General features: G+C 44.8%; 1 protein-coding gene across 1 annotated transcript; it reads right to left on the bottom strand.

Moving 5' to 3' along the window:
- Positions 1–525: 525 nt before the first annotated feature.
- On the bottom strand, positions 526–4,990 carry LOC136518027 (jasmonate-induced oxygenase 2-like). The gene is made up of 3 exons (XM_066511675.1): positions 3,816–4,990; positions 3,339–3,672; positions 526–1,005 (listed from the first exon to the last, which is right to left on the bottom strand). Exons 1-3 carry the CDS (start codon positions 4,310–4,312, stop codon positions 703–705), a joined length of 1,134 nt encoding a protein of 377 aa, XP_066367772.1. The 5' UTR covers positions 4,313–4,990; the 3' UTR covers positions 526–702.
- Positions 4,991–13,642: the final 8,652 nt, after the last annotated feature.

The following is a 13,642-nucleotide window of genomic DNA, read 5'->3' on the forward strand; positions in this document are numbered from 1 at the left end:
GGATAAAAGAAGACCCAAAAGTTAAGTATCTATTTCAGAACAGAGTGGTGTGTTGTAGCTGTTAAATCTATCGGCAATTGACCGTGACGATGAAACATGCTCTATGCGCTAATCTGTAATGGAATGAACAAAAGTAAATGATATGAAATTAAAAGATAGTAGTGAGATCAAGGGGAGAATATTAGTTGATCTCCACCAATAGACCCAACGGTCCATTGGGCCCTTGGGTCTGCGCCCTGATCGGGGACATCTAACCCTAATATGGTTGGTGAGCCCTTATCGCACAGCACTATAAAAAGAGAGGTGGGGATCAGGGCTCTAACTCCGAGGTTGACCGGAGCCGTCGTAACCACCGATAGAGAAACACTAATCCGATCTAAAGAAGAGTGCTGCCAGCGTCGGGAAGCCCCATCGACTCCACCGTCGCCTTTGCAGTGCCACCACCGGGACGCTGTACCTCGCGTCGCCATAGGGATTGCGACTGCACTTCATCTCCGATCGCAGCGGAAGCACTAGCTACCAAGATACACCAATAAATATTTATTTTACCCGCTAGATCTACGCCTAGAGTTTAGAACTTTTTTACAACAAGCACTCTAGCTAGAGAGCTCCTTGTAGACTAATAAACTAAAATCTATGGTTTTATTTAGGCCGGCATGCGCCCGCGCATACACACACAATGCAATCATCTCGGCAGGCTAGCTAGTAGCATTTTCTGCCGACGGGGGCGACGTTGACGTCGACGGCGGCGGTGGTAGCGCTGTCCGCCTTGAGGGAGTCGACCTGGCTCTTGCCGCGGGGCCCCTTGCGGCGGATGTACATGCGGTACTCGTCGAAGGTCATGGGTTCGTAGAGCGCGGGGCGGTCCGGGGAGACGAGCTCCGGCATGGGCGCCAGCGGGATGTCGCTCTTGGGGTTGTAGAAGAGCGCCACCGACAGCCGCTCGTCGGCGGCGTTCACCATCACGCGGTGCTCCACGCTGCGGTACGTCGCGTTCGTCAGCACCTGCATACATACATGTATAGTAGTATTAGCTAGTGAAAATACATAGGTACGTATGTATGTGAAAATACATATATAGGGTCAAAGCCCACGGCCCACTCCGATTGGGAGATCCCATTGATGGCGGCCGCGGGCCTACCGTGCCGGCCCTCTCCGCTAACGTGGGCGTATGCCCGTTTTGGAAAGTCGTCTGGGGTGAGGTTGAACCGGTGATGGCCAAGGCCGAGGAGGGGCCCCACGACCATCAATCGCCTCGTGATGCGTGCTGCTACTGCGCCTACTCCTGTACAGTGGTGGTCGCCCTCATCTACGAAAAATAATAACGAAAAGCAGCATGGGGACGGAGTACGTAGTAGCAAGCAGCAGAATGACGTGAATGCTGCTTGTGGCCTCCAAAAAGGTGGTACATGACTACCTGGCCGTGCGTGCTGTATATGAAATGAACAGCTGATGATGCGTACGTGCGTGACCATCAGATCAGATCAAGATCAAATCAGATGGAGCCCCAGGTCCCCACACCGTGCAGATGGGGCATGTTTGGTTGCAACATGAATCATTTGCCTGGAGAAAGATGCTGCCTGCATGTTGCATTCGATTTTGCCTAGCCAGGCAACCGCACGGATGACTGTTTGGTTGAAGTTTATTGCTCGGAAAAATAGGGTTGTGGGCCCCTAGAGAGTTCTCACATTGATTAATGCCTAGGCAACAGCATGCAGCAGCTAGACAGTCGATTTTGGTTGCCTGGGAAAGAAGCATATGCCTGGTCCAGGCTGCTCTCCAGGGTTCCAACCAAATAGCTTCCGGACAGACTACAGGCTATAGATTTTTCAGGCAAAATTAACCCAGGGCTACATCCAAACACGCCCATGGTGTGTGTGCGATGGTCGGTGTGCACGATGTACATACATATATATATATAAATAAAATAAATAAATATGCGTGTGGTATGCATGCACCTCCATACACACATGCATGCCAATATTGGTACACACCTAATCTGATTGTTTGCACTGTACTACCTCTCGGTTTTCGAGCCTTATCTTTGGTTAAATTTATAACATTTGACCACAACTATAATAAAAAAGAGGTATTAATATTCATTACACAAATATATATACTATATATGGAAATGGATCTCATAACGAATCTGGTGACACTTACTCTGTATCTGGTATTATAATAAATAGCGATATTTTTTTAATAAACTTGGCTAGCAATTTTAAAAGAGTTTAGCTTGGAACTATGCTAAAATGAGGGTAAATATACGTATCTAATTCTACTCCATCCATAGTAATTTACACAAAGTTGGTGCCCTATCTCTTTTTGAAAACGTGATCTAATAATAAGTCTAGTCAAGTTGGTTGGTGCAAAGAATCAACTACAGTACTTTCACCCTGTTCGCTTGATCGTATCCGTCATGATACAGTGTTTTTCTCTCACAACAAAACAGTATCAGCCGACTTATAAGCCACATAAATGATAAGTGAACAGGGTTTATATATAGAAGTGCACTAGCTCCGCCAACAACCGAGCTCTCTGTACCATACTTTAGCCACTCGCGTTCAAGTCCTCGTCTTCTAGGTTCCAACGAATAGGTCAACAGCATGTGTCCAAACTAACTACCATCATTATCCAAGCATTATCCAGGTAAACTGGCACCACATACTACTTATCACATAGGAGAGTGAGTAACTATGCCTAGCTCTATCAGTTGAAACTGAGGGGGGGTGGGTGTGTGCGTGTCAATATATGCATGTGGTGAAATGAAGGAATGGCTTGGGAGGCTGCCACGGTTACTTGCTGCACTAACCGTGTGGATGGATGACTTGGCAACGATATGTCTATATGGCTTGGGAGGCTGCCACGGTTACTTGCTGCACTAACTGGTCGGTAACCACCCTAGCTAAGCTAGCTACCTTCGCCGGCCGTTGTCGTGAGGCTGCGTCCAATCGCGACGTGGACGTGCGACGGCCGTCCGTCGTCGCTGCGCTTGCTCCGTCAGATGGGCCATGGACGGACGGATATGTCGTTTGTCTCATAGACAGTACGGTGCACCCGTATAGCTGCTATAGTAAAAAAATTGGAGCACATGCACCGTACCGTCACGACTCACGTCTGCGTCGCCACCGCGCGCTACGCAGACAGCTCTACCTCTCCTCTCTGCGACGATTTAATTTTGTGGCCCGGTCGGCCGCTGTCAATTACACTGCCGTGCACCGTGCACCGTACCCGGCAGGATCAGCACGTACACTCGTACAGGCCACACATGCACACGGCATCTCATCATATATCGATCAGGTGCGTGCGTGCAGGTGCAGGAACCGACACGTACGTACCTGGATTTGGTCGCCGACGTTGACGATGAAGGCGTCGGGCACGGGGTGGACGGTGACCCATGCGCCGCGGCGGCGCACCTGGAGGCCACGGACACGGTCGTCGGCGAGGAGCACGGTCATGCCGCCGGGGTCGGAGTGGGAGGACAGCCCCAGCGTGAGCTCCGGCTGCGGGCACCGCGGGTAGTAGTTGACCCTCACGCACACCCCGGCGCCGTCCGCGCCGCCGAACGCCTCCTGCAGCCGCGTCTCCCCGACGCCCAGGCCCACCGACATCGCCGTCATCAGCCGCCCGCACAGCGCCGCCACCTCACGGCTGTACTCCTCCGTCGTCTCCCTGCGGATTGAAGCAAGGACCATGCATATGTGACACGTTTCTTAATTCCCATTCCTCCACACATATCATATTATATTATATTATATTATATTTATTATATATATACAAATATGACGATGACGATATAGTGGTAATTAATGTACCTGAGGTCAGGGGGCAGGTGCGGCCACTTGTGAGGGTCGAAGAGGTGGGGCGGGCGGACGTGGAGGAAGTAGTAGTCGCCCCAGTCGAGGACGGCGCCCTTCTCCACGCCCAGCCGGCTGCCGTACCCCTCGTACGTGGCCGGCGAGTTGGCGTACCGCTGCTTCACCTCCATGGGCTGACGGAAGAAGCCGCGCCACACGCCGCGCGCGCGGCGGAGGAGCTCCGCGGGCACGCCGTGGTTCACCGCCTGGAAGAAGCCCCAGTTGCGGCACGCCTCCGAAACCGCGCGCGCCGTCGCCGGGTCGCTCGGCGACGACAGGTCCACCACGGGGATGCCGCCCTCCTCGGTCGTCGTTGCTGCCGCCGGCTCCAACGCCGCCTTTGGGCGCTCCGACTCCGGCTTCACGTACCGGTCCGGGATCGTGGCCGCGCCGCTCTCCGACAGCGACTGCACCCGCACCACCGGCTCCGGCCACCCCGCGCCCGCGCCTTCCATCGTCCTGCCCCGCCGCCGCCGCCGCCGCCTAGCTACGTACGACGACGACCTCTGCTCGATCGCTCACTCTTCCACTCTTGTTCTTGTTGGGATATGATGCTCAGCTCGGCCTCGTTCTTGCGTGGAGTGCGTGTTGCACTTCTTATAGCAAACACGACGGCGGCGGCCGTCTAACAAGAGATCAGTGGACTACAAGAGATGAAAGGAAGATGGTCACGGCGGTGACGACGGACGATCTATCCACACAGCTATCTAGATAGCGGCGGCGAGATTGATAGTCGGCGGCCAGTAGTAGCTTGTAGCAACAACGAACAATGGTTTGACGCCGGAATATATAATATATCGACAGCAAGCAAAGGGATCAAACAAAGGAATGATAGATTCTAGCATCACGGAGGTAGAGATATATAAAGATAGAAACAAGATATCTAAGAATCGAAGATGAGAGCGATGAGAAAAAAGAAGATGGAAAGAGGAGGACAGGATCGCAGGACAGCAGGTTGCTCCTTTCTTTCCTTGCTTGCAGAAGGCCTTGCTGCTGCTGTGTGTGTCATGTGCTATATGTATTTTGGCCGGCAGTAGTTAAGCCGATGCATCATATAGCTCAATTAGGCGGCTGCTGCTAATCGGACAGTGTAGCTAGTAGTACTTAGTTTATCTTTTAGGCTCCCGTGGCTGATTGCTGATGCAGCAGGCGAAAGCAACGCGCGCAATAGCAAACGTGACTGAATTTCTGTTGCGCATGTGACGGCACTACGAAGCTGGTCCACACGTAGTGACGCATAGCTAGGAGCCATATTCCCTCCATCCCAAAACAAGTGTTTCTCTCGATTTTCAAGCAGTTATAAACCCCTTTAAGTTTAACCAAATATATACAACAAAGTACTTATATTTATTATGTGTAATGTAAGCATCGCTAAATTGACAGTAAAATATATTTTCAAAATAAATTTATTTCAAGATACAAATATTTATAATATTTTCTTGGTATTTGGTCAAACTTAAGGTTTAACTAATTAGGAAGTGAGATGTACACTTATTTTAGGACCGAGTGAGTATGCAGAGGGACACGCTGCATACAGACAAATATTATGTACTCTAGCAGCCATGACCCACCATAGTGTACAAATGTACCTCCTCAGTCCTAGAAAGAAGACAATTTTCAGAATAGCATGCACCGAGTCAAATCATTTCAAGTTCAATTTAGAAAAAATATCAATACTTATAGTACCAAACAAATATATCATTAGAATATTTAACATGAGATATATTTTCACTATGTACCTATTTTTTATGTTAGAAGTATTAATATTTTTTGTATAATCTTGATCTACCTTTAGAAAATTTGACTAAAAAGTAGAGTTAGAATTGCAAAATATTCCAAACGGAGGACTTAGCATCCTAGGTACTACCTCTGTCCTAGAAAAACAATTCTATATTCATTCTCGGTTAAAGTGCCTAAAGTTTGACTAAATATATAGATAAAACTAAACATTTATGGCATCAAATAATTATATTATGAAAATATGTTTCGTGATGAATCTAATTATACCTATTTAGTACAACAGATATTAGCAAATTTTTATATATTGACATATTTTAACAAAACAGTATTCTAAAATATCTTTTTAGGATGGAGGGGGTACACATCATGGCACCATACACATTAAGACGTCTACCATTTAATTTACCTTTCAGAACCTAGCTAGCCAGTCTAGTACTAGTGTCTGTAGTATAACAATTAAAAAAAATGGAGACTAACAATTCAAATGTCTGTACCGGGCCTAACGACTTCTATTCGTAGCGAAGGCCGGCTGGCCGGCCCATTGACCTGTGAGCTTATCTGAATCAAGCCCCATGCATTCGGCCCATAAAAATTTCTGCTACCACGCGCGCAACCACTCAGAGTGTCAGACTGATGTGCAGGGTGCGCTATTTTCCACAAGGCAGATATATATCTTATCCGGTTACGGATACCTTTATGGCTTTATCATTTTTTTAAAACGTGATTCTTTTAGCGATACACGGGTATGCTCATATACACGAACGTAAACCTACTCCTATAAATGCAAGTACGTATTCAAGAAATGTAGAATTTCTGGTTGCATAGATAGGAGTAAATAGGCATATCAAAACAAATACTTAATTTTTTATCAAATTCACTCTACGTACTGTCGTTTTGGAGGGCGGCACTGCCGGACCAGAACAACGGCACTGTCGCACATGCAAACAACTTCGAGTCACAGTTCAAAATCAGTGAACACAAACTTAGATCAGAGAAATTTCTCAGCTTACTGCAGGTATTATAGTCACAGATCAAGAGCTAGAATGAGTAGGAACACCTTACACAAGTAGATCGACTAGAAACCCTATAAATCACCTCAATCAACAATATGAAATACAAATAATATAAAATAAACACAAGTGACACAATAATTTATCCCGTAGTTCGATTCGCCAGCAAGGCTTGCCTACCTCCACGTTATTGAGGTTAGCCACTAAGGCTTAGCGCTTTCTAACTCTTTCTCTTTCTAAAGTCAAGAGACTTAACTCTTGAGATAAGGGATGAGTATACTAGCTTCAAGAGATGGTTACAAATCTCCCGTGGCTGCCACATAAGTTGGCAAGCTCCACAGACGACGCTCTAGCTAGTGTTTACACCAAAATTTGAAAGAAGAGCCGCAGGGACTTAAAAGCTCCCAAGATCATGTCATTAAGGAATCAATCGCGTGCAGGTCAGTATCAACTAATTCGAATGTAAAACTGAAATCAGCATTCTTCATATAATGCCAGCAGATAACGACAAAGGCTATAATCGACGTCGGGACAAGACATGTTGGACTCTACAAAAAGAAATATTTTCTCTAGGGTCAAAGATTGTGATGAGTCGTGCTTAGATAGAAGTCATGCGTAGGTCTCGGGTATATATATCAAAGCCCAGCTATTGTAAAAAATACACAATCAATCCAATATAAGTTACTTACTTTTTTCGGCTCCGACCACCCCTTAAGAGTAGGGGTAGAGTAGATTTCGGCGAGTTCTCGATCCGGTCGACCTCCACTGTTTGTCTGTAAGTACCGTCATGGCTTATACCTCTGTTCGTACGGCTGCATCGATCCGGTCGACCTTCACTGCGACTCTGGTATAAGTTAGTTATCAACTCTTGTCTAGTTCAAGTACGGCTACATCGATTCGGTCGACCTCCACTCGAACTAGATTAAGGTCAAGTTATCGGCTCTATCTAAGGGTGACGTTCATTCGGATAGATTCATTAAGTTACCGATATTGCTTATTGCTTCTATTATTTATTTAATTACAGCAATATCACTTCGTTTAATTGGGATTGATCTAGATCGAACTTATATATTTTTTAACCCATCATTTGTTAATCTAAATTTGATCTAATCTTCACTTTAAATGATGAGTTATGTTTTATCGGCTGTTCTATGTCAATCTTAATCGTGCATAGCGTGCGGTTAAGGCATGTCTGATCTTGAGTAGATCTATTGGTTAGCGAAAACCGTTCTATAGCCCGTTATCACGGCCTGTGTGATTCTGCCTTACACCCCACTATTAGCACTGTGGAGTGGGGATCATTATTTGGTAGATCTATTCCTGAGAGGGCATAACCTTAACTGTGCGCTATGCCTGAATCTACTGTTTTAGCCAATATCGAGCGCTTTCACGAACAGTTCACATCACGAGATCGTTAAAGTAGGGATAGGTTGAAAGATATTTAGCCCCACGATCTTATTATTATATTACGGCCTATATGATTCTGTCTCATTTTTCATTGATATTAGTGATAAGTTAGGGTCGTCGAATCTATTGTTGTTTCTACGGCCTGCATGATTCTGCCTTATGCCCTACTGGTCATAGCGATAGATAAGATATAATATGTTTATTAGATTTATCTTTATTAAATGGTTAAATGGTGACGAACTGTTTCTTTTAGAAAAGGGGTTCGGTTATTTGCAGTCATTGGCTTAGCATAAATTAATCATTGTTGACATCCTTTTGCCATTGACCAATATTTGTCTAAATAATGATATTCATCCTGAATGATAACTGATTCTTCTTACACAACCCCATGAGCTTTAACTGATTTATTCTTATAAATATGCTGGAATCGACTATTTAGTCGATTTCCTTTCATATCGGCTCTCAGAGCCATACATTCGGGACTGTTTGGTAACACCGACATGTTTCACCCTAAATTACTGATAAACTTTCTCTCCTTATCAATTGTAGGGTCAAATTGACTAGCACGTCTCGGGAGGAGTATGCAGGATCGACTACCCCTGCGCTGAAGTTAGGTGGATCTCTAGCTCCATCGAGTGGACCCTTCCGGCTTGCTCGTGTGCCCTCGACACAGGACGAATTTTCTGTATCGACACATGTTTCTTGGCACGCCCGGTGGGACACCACAATCGTCATGGCGGTTCACAACAACAACGATATCCTTATGGTACATTATGAAGATTTACCTGATGGAGATAAAGATATCATCGGCAAAGCTACAGAAGAATTTCAGAGCAAATGTTTATTGTCCTACACCAAAACACGTGACAACATAATTATTCAAAAATTTCCACTACTAAGAGTTCTATTACACGAACATACAGATACAACTGAAGCTGAAGACAGGCATTTCTTTACAAAAGTTGTAGACAAATCTATTCATGATGCCATATCAAGCCATAATGAAGCTTTCTTGGACACATTCCACAACACTATGAAAGAAGCGATTCATGGGTTTCCAGTTGATCAAGTTGGGCCAGCTTATTACAACATTCCACATCCGGTGAACCATGGGACTAATCAAGTCGGTACCAGCCATCAAGAAGCAGTACCAGCTAGTAATGATGATATTCAGACAGTCCAGGGTTTATTTGAACAAGCTCAAGGAACTACTACAAATCAGATACAATATAATCCTCTGTCAGTACAGCATGTGCAATAGCCGGCGGGGCAAGGTTAGAACCAGGTGATGAATTTTGGCACATCAGGTCACATACCGTCATTGGCTAAAAAATAGCACCATAAATTTAAAGGATCCGTAGAGATATAGATCCTCATGTCTACAATCAGAGACTTCAAGTAGCAAGCCAGCAAAGGACCCAACAGATAGAGATTCCACAGGGTTATCATTGTGGCATAGATTATAATACCCTTCACATGATTACAAATCCAGGGTATCAAGGCACATGGGATTTTAATTCATAGATGGGTCAGCAAGTACAAAGAAATCTAAATTCACATGCTGACGAGTTGTTGCTAAAGGTGACCGAAATGATAAAGAATCAGTTCGGTCTGAAGCCAAAAGGGTTGACCTTTTCCTACAAACGCCCATATCTAGAATGGTATGATTTGGTCGCTCTTTCCACAAATTATAGGCTCCTAGAGTTTGCTAAGTTCACTAGCCAATACAGTATAAGCACGATAGAACATGTCAGTTGGTATCTTACACAATTGGGCGAAGCATTAGTTGAGGAGACCCATCGAGTTTGTTTCTTCTCCTTGTTCCTATCAGGACTAGCCTTCACTTGGTTTTCATCACTGCCAGTCAACTCTATTAGCAATTGGACTGATCTAGAGAAGAAATTTCACACATATTTTTATACTATGACTAGAGAAAAAAAGATTACCGATCTGACAACTCTAAGGCAGAAGACTAATGAATCGAACATTGAGTTTCTTCAGAGGTCCCAAGAGACTAGGAACTTATGCTTCTCATTAAACTTGGCTAACGATCAGCTAGCTGCTTTAGCCGTACAAGGAATGCTGCCAATGTGGAAAGAAAAACTATTGGGACAAGAATTTGATAACTTAGGTCAATTGGCTCAACGAGTGGTAGCACTTAATAGCCAATTTCAGAGCATACGTAGAGATACCCGATTTTAGAAGAGTACCATAGTGGCCGAAGTTTACAATCCATACTCAGTCGATGACGGCTATGAGGACGACGAGGAAGAAATTGCTATGGCTGAATGGAATTAGGGCAAAAAACAGTAATGATACCAAATCCTTGGGGAAGAGGAGTCGAGGAGAGCTATTACTTTGATGTCACAAAATTAGACAAGCTCTTCGATTTCTTGCTTGAGAAGCGGCAGATCAAGTTGCCTGATAATCATGTTATGTTGCCCCCTGATTAGTTAAAGAATAAGAAGTTCTACAAGTTCCACAACGCTACTTCTCATTCCACTAATGAATGCAGAATTTTCTGGCAACATATACAGAGGGCTATTCAGCAAGGAAGGCTCAAATTTGATACACCTCAAAAAATGAAAGTTGATGATAATCCTTTTCTAGGAGATCAAAACATGGTTGATGCTAGGCTGTTCAAAGGAAAGACTAAGGTCCTAATATCAACCAAATCAAAAGAAGCCGGAACAGTCAATCCCAAGATGCAAATATCGGCCGACGAATACAGGAAAATTAAGAGACGTCGCGATAAGCAAAAGAGCCGATATGAGTAGGGAGAAACATCAAAAGATCGGGCGACAAAGCCACGAGTTACATCTTAGATCCTATTGAATAAGTGGCAGCGGTAGAAGAAAAAGGATTATCAATGTTGGGTAAAGGATCAAGAATACCAGCGTCAACTGGAAAAAGAGAGGTATGAAAGGAAACAAGCCAAATCACATTGAAATTGTCCTTTCTTCGGACATTGCTGGAATGAAGGTTTGAAGTTGTCTACTAAGCATGACTGTCCAGAATACAGCAATCAATATTGGGAGTTTAGGCAATCTCAAACCAACCACCGGTCTATCCATGCTCAAGATGCATATCATCATAATAACATGGATCGGCACTTAAAAAATGGAAGTGTTCATAATCGGCTAGGAAAAAGAGTTATTGACCAAGACTGGACTGATTATAAAAAAGAAGGCAATGAGAGAAAATATGTTTGGCAGGAAGGCCAATGGTGTCCTAGAGGTTTGACAAGAAGCCAGAAGAGAATGATACAACGCTTAAGGAATAAAGAGTTAGAACAAGCTCAGTCATCCGGTAAACCTCAAGTGTGGCGTACTAAGCAACCAGCTGATAGAAAGCAATCATCGGCTAATATTCAAATAGTTTTTCTGTTGCCATCAAAATTCAGAGCTGCGGTAGATCAAGAAGTGTATTCGGATTTTGATGAATCGGAGTATGAAGAGATAGTTGCTAAGTTGACGGTTGTACAACAAGCAATATTTGATAAACCAGTCAAGCATCAACACTTATAGGCTTTATATATGAAATGTTTGGTTGATGGGAAGCCGGTGAACAAGATGTTGGTGGACGGAGGTGCTTCTGTCAATCTCATGTCTTACACCACTTTTCCTAAACTTGGCAAAGGACTAGGAGATCTGATGGAGACTGACATGATGCTTAAGGACTTTAGAGGTAACGCATCTAAGACCTGAGGGGCAATGAATGTCAAACTAACAATCAGGAGTAAGACTCTACTCACCACATTCTTCATCATTGATGGAAAAGGGTTGTACAATTTGCTCCTTGGTCGTGATTGGATTCATGTGAACTGTCATGTACCATCGACCATGCATTAGTGTTTGATTCAATGGCATGGGGATGATGTCGAACTAGTTCTGACTGATGAGTCTATGAGCATCGCAATAGCCGATCTAGTCTTCTGGGAACTAGGAGACTTCGAGTGCTTTTCTGGCAAGTTATGGGAAGGAGGCTTCATTAAAATCAGTAATGAAAGTCAACAGCCGATGCAAGCGATCTGCTCTAAGAGTTTGTTTTAGTGAATAGTCATGGATTCACGTCGGCCATTGGATTAAGGAAGGATAAGCACTGGTCCTAGAAATGGGCTTAGGCCGACGTATGTGAACGCTAAGTCAAATCATAAATAATAGATCTACTAAAGGAGGTTCTGTTTTGCTTAATGGAATGCCTGACCTGGGTTGATCAATTGTTTAACCTTTGGTATGAAAAGTTCTATGGTGAAATATTTAAAGGATGTTATCCTAGCACTTGATCAACACTTGATAGCTGATTCATTTAGTCATCGGCTCTTATAGCCGGTACTAGAAGGATATCGCCTCTAGTTCAAAAAATGAAAATCTAAGATGAAAATCTTCAAAGACATAAATGTCAATACTATACGTATCGCCTCCAGAGCAAGAAATAAAAACAAAAATAGTCATACACAAGGGCATTGCACTGAGACACATTCATGAAAGAACAGGAGTCTTTGTTCACTAGTTTACCCTAAGTACAAACTAATCGAAGACCTTGTTCACTACATCCTGAGCGGATGTAGTGTTTATGACGACCTCCACGGCAACAATGAATTCTTTGAGCAGGTCATCATGTTCCTCAGGACTGTCTCCCATCGGGAAGCCAGTCTCCATAGCGTGGAGGTCATACCTGGTCTGAACTTGCGCCGCAGTTAGAGCTACTAACGTGCCATGACGAATGCCATGGAGGGCGATCTCCTGAACATGGGTCAGGATGTCTTGGAGACAAGCATCAATGAGGGAACCCTGAGCATTGACGGTGTCTGCGGTTGCGTTCGCTGCCAATTGGAGAGACTCCAACTGCACCGTCTGGGCTGGCGATCACAGAAAACTATCAAGACAAAGATAGTGGAAACCAGAAAGAAGCATTCATGGAACTCATCTAACCTACCACCGTGGTGTTAGACTCAGCCAGCCATGTTGGAACGGCACTGGCCTCCTCCTTAGCCGCATTAAGGGTTGCTTGGAAGACCTCTAGACAGATCTCAAGCTAGCCATTTTTCCGAATTGCTTCGAAATAGCGGTCCTCGGCCGCCCTCCATTCTCAGAAGAAGCGCCAAGCATCATCGTCGTTATACGAGTTAGAAGAATCCGATGACGAGGCCAGCGCAAAAGATGTAGCGTTAGAGGGCTTGCTGGCCTGGGGAGGAGACGAAGACTGTCATTTAATACAAACCTATAGGCAAGTCAGAACAGATCATCATCATGAACAGAGGATGTTAATCTTACTTCATGCATTGGAGGTGCTTGCTCATTGGCATGTTCTCCTCTGGGACTTCCTCCGCCGTGCGTTTGCCGCGGTTCTCCTTGCTGACCATGAAGTTGATCGAGTCTACAGGAAGAGAGAAAGGCCACTATAGAGTTCTATGAGGGCGAAGAAAAGCAAAGAAATAGGAATGGTTGCAAGTGCGGATGTGTTCAAGGCCAGAGCCCACAGCTGGTATTTGAAGCCATGGAACGAAGGGGTGGACGCCTCGGGTCATGCAAAAGGCAACCACAATTAATAGGAGGTGAAGCGTCACCTCACTAATACCGAAGAGAATACAATGCTGGATGACTAAGGATAGAAGATCGAAGGGCT

Source organism: Miscanthus floridulus, chromosome 17 (genome assembly GCF_019320115.1).
Source record: "Miscanthus floridulus cultivar M001 chromosome 17, ASM1932011v1, whole genome shotgun sequence".
Taxonomy (NCBI): Eukaryota; Viridiplantae; Streptophyta; class Magnoliopsida; order Poales; family Poaceae; genus Miscanthus; species Miscanthus floridulus.

What these genes read in the sequence shown, in the direction of transcription:
- LOC136518027 (XM_066511675.1), bottom strand. Translation starts at nt 4,312, where the DNA reads ATGGAAGGCGCGGGCGCGGGGTGGCCGGAGCCGGTGGTGCGGGTGCAG. An exon ending in CACCTGCCCCCTGACCTCAG is followed by an intron (nt 3,673 to 3,815) that starts GTACATTAATTA and finishes TTCAATCCGCAG; the next exon opens with GGAGACGACGGAGGAGTACA. An exon ending in ACGTCGGCGACCAAATCCAG is followed by an intron (nt 1,006 to 3,338) that starts GTACGTACGTGT and finishes GTATGTATGCAG; the next exon opens with GTGCTGACGAACGCGACGTA.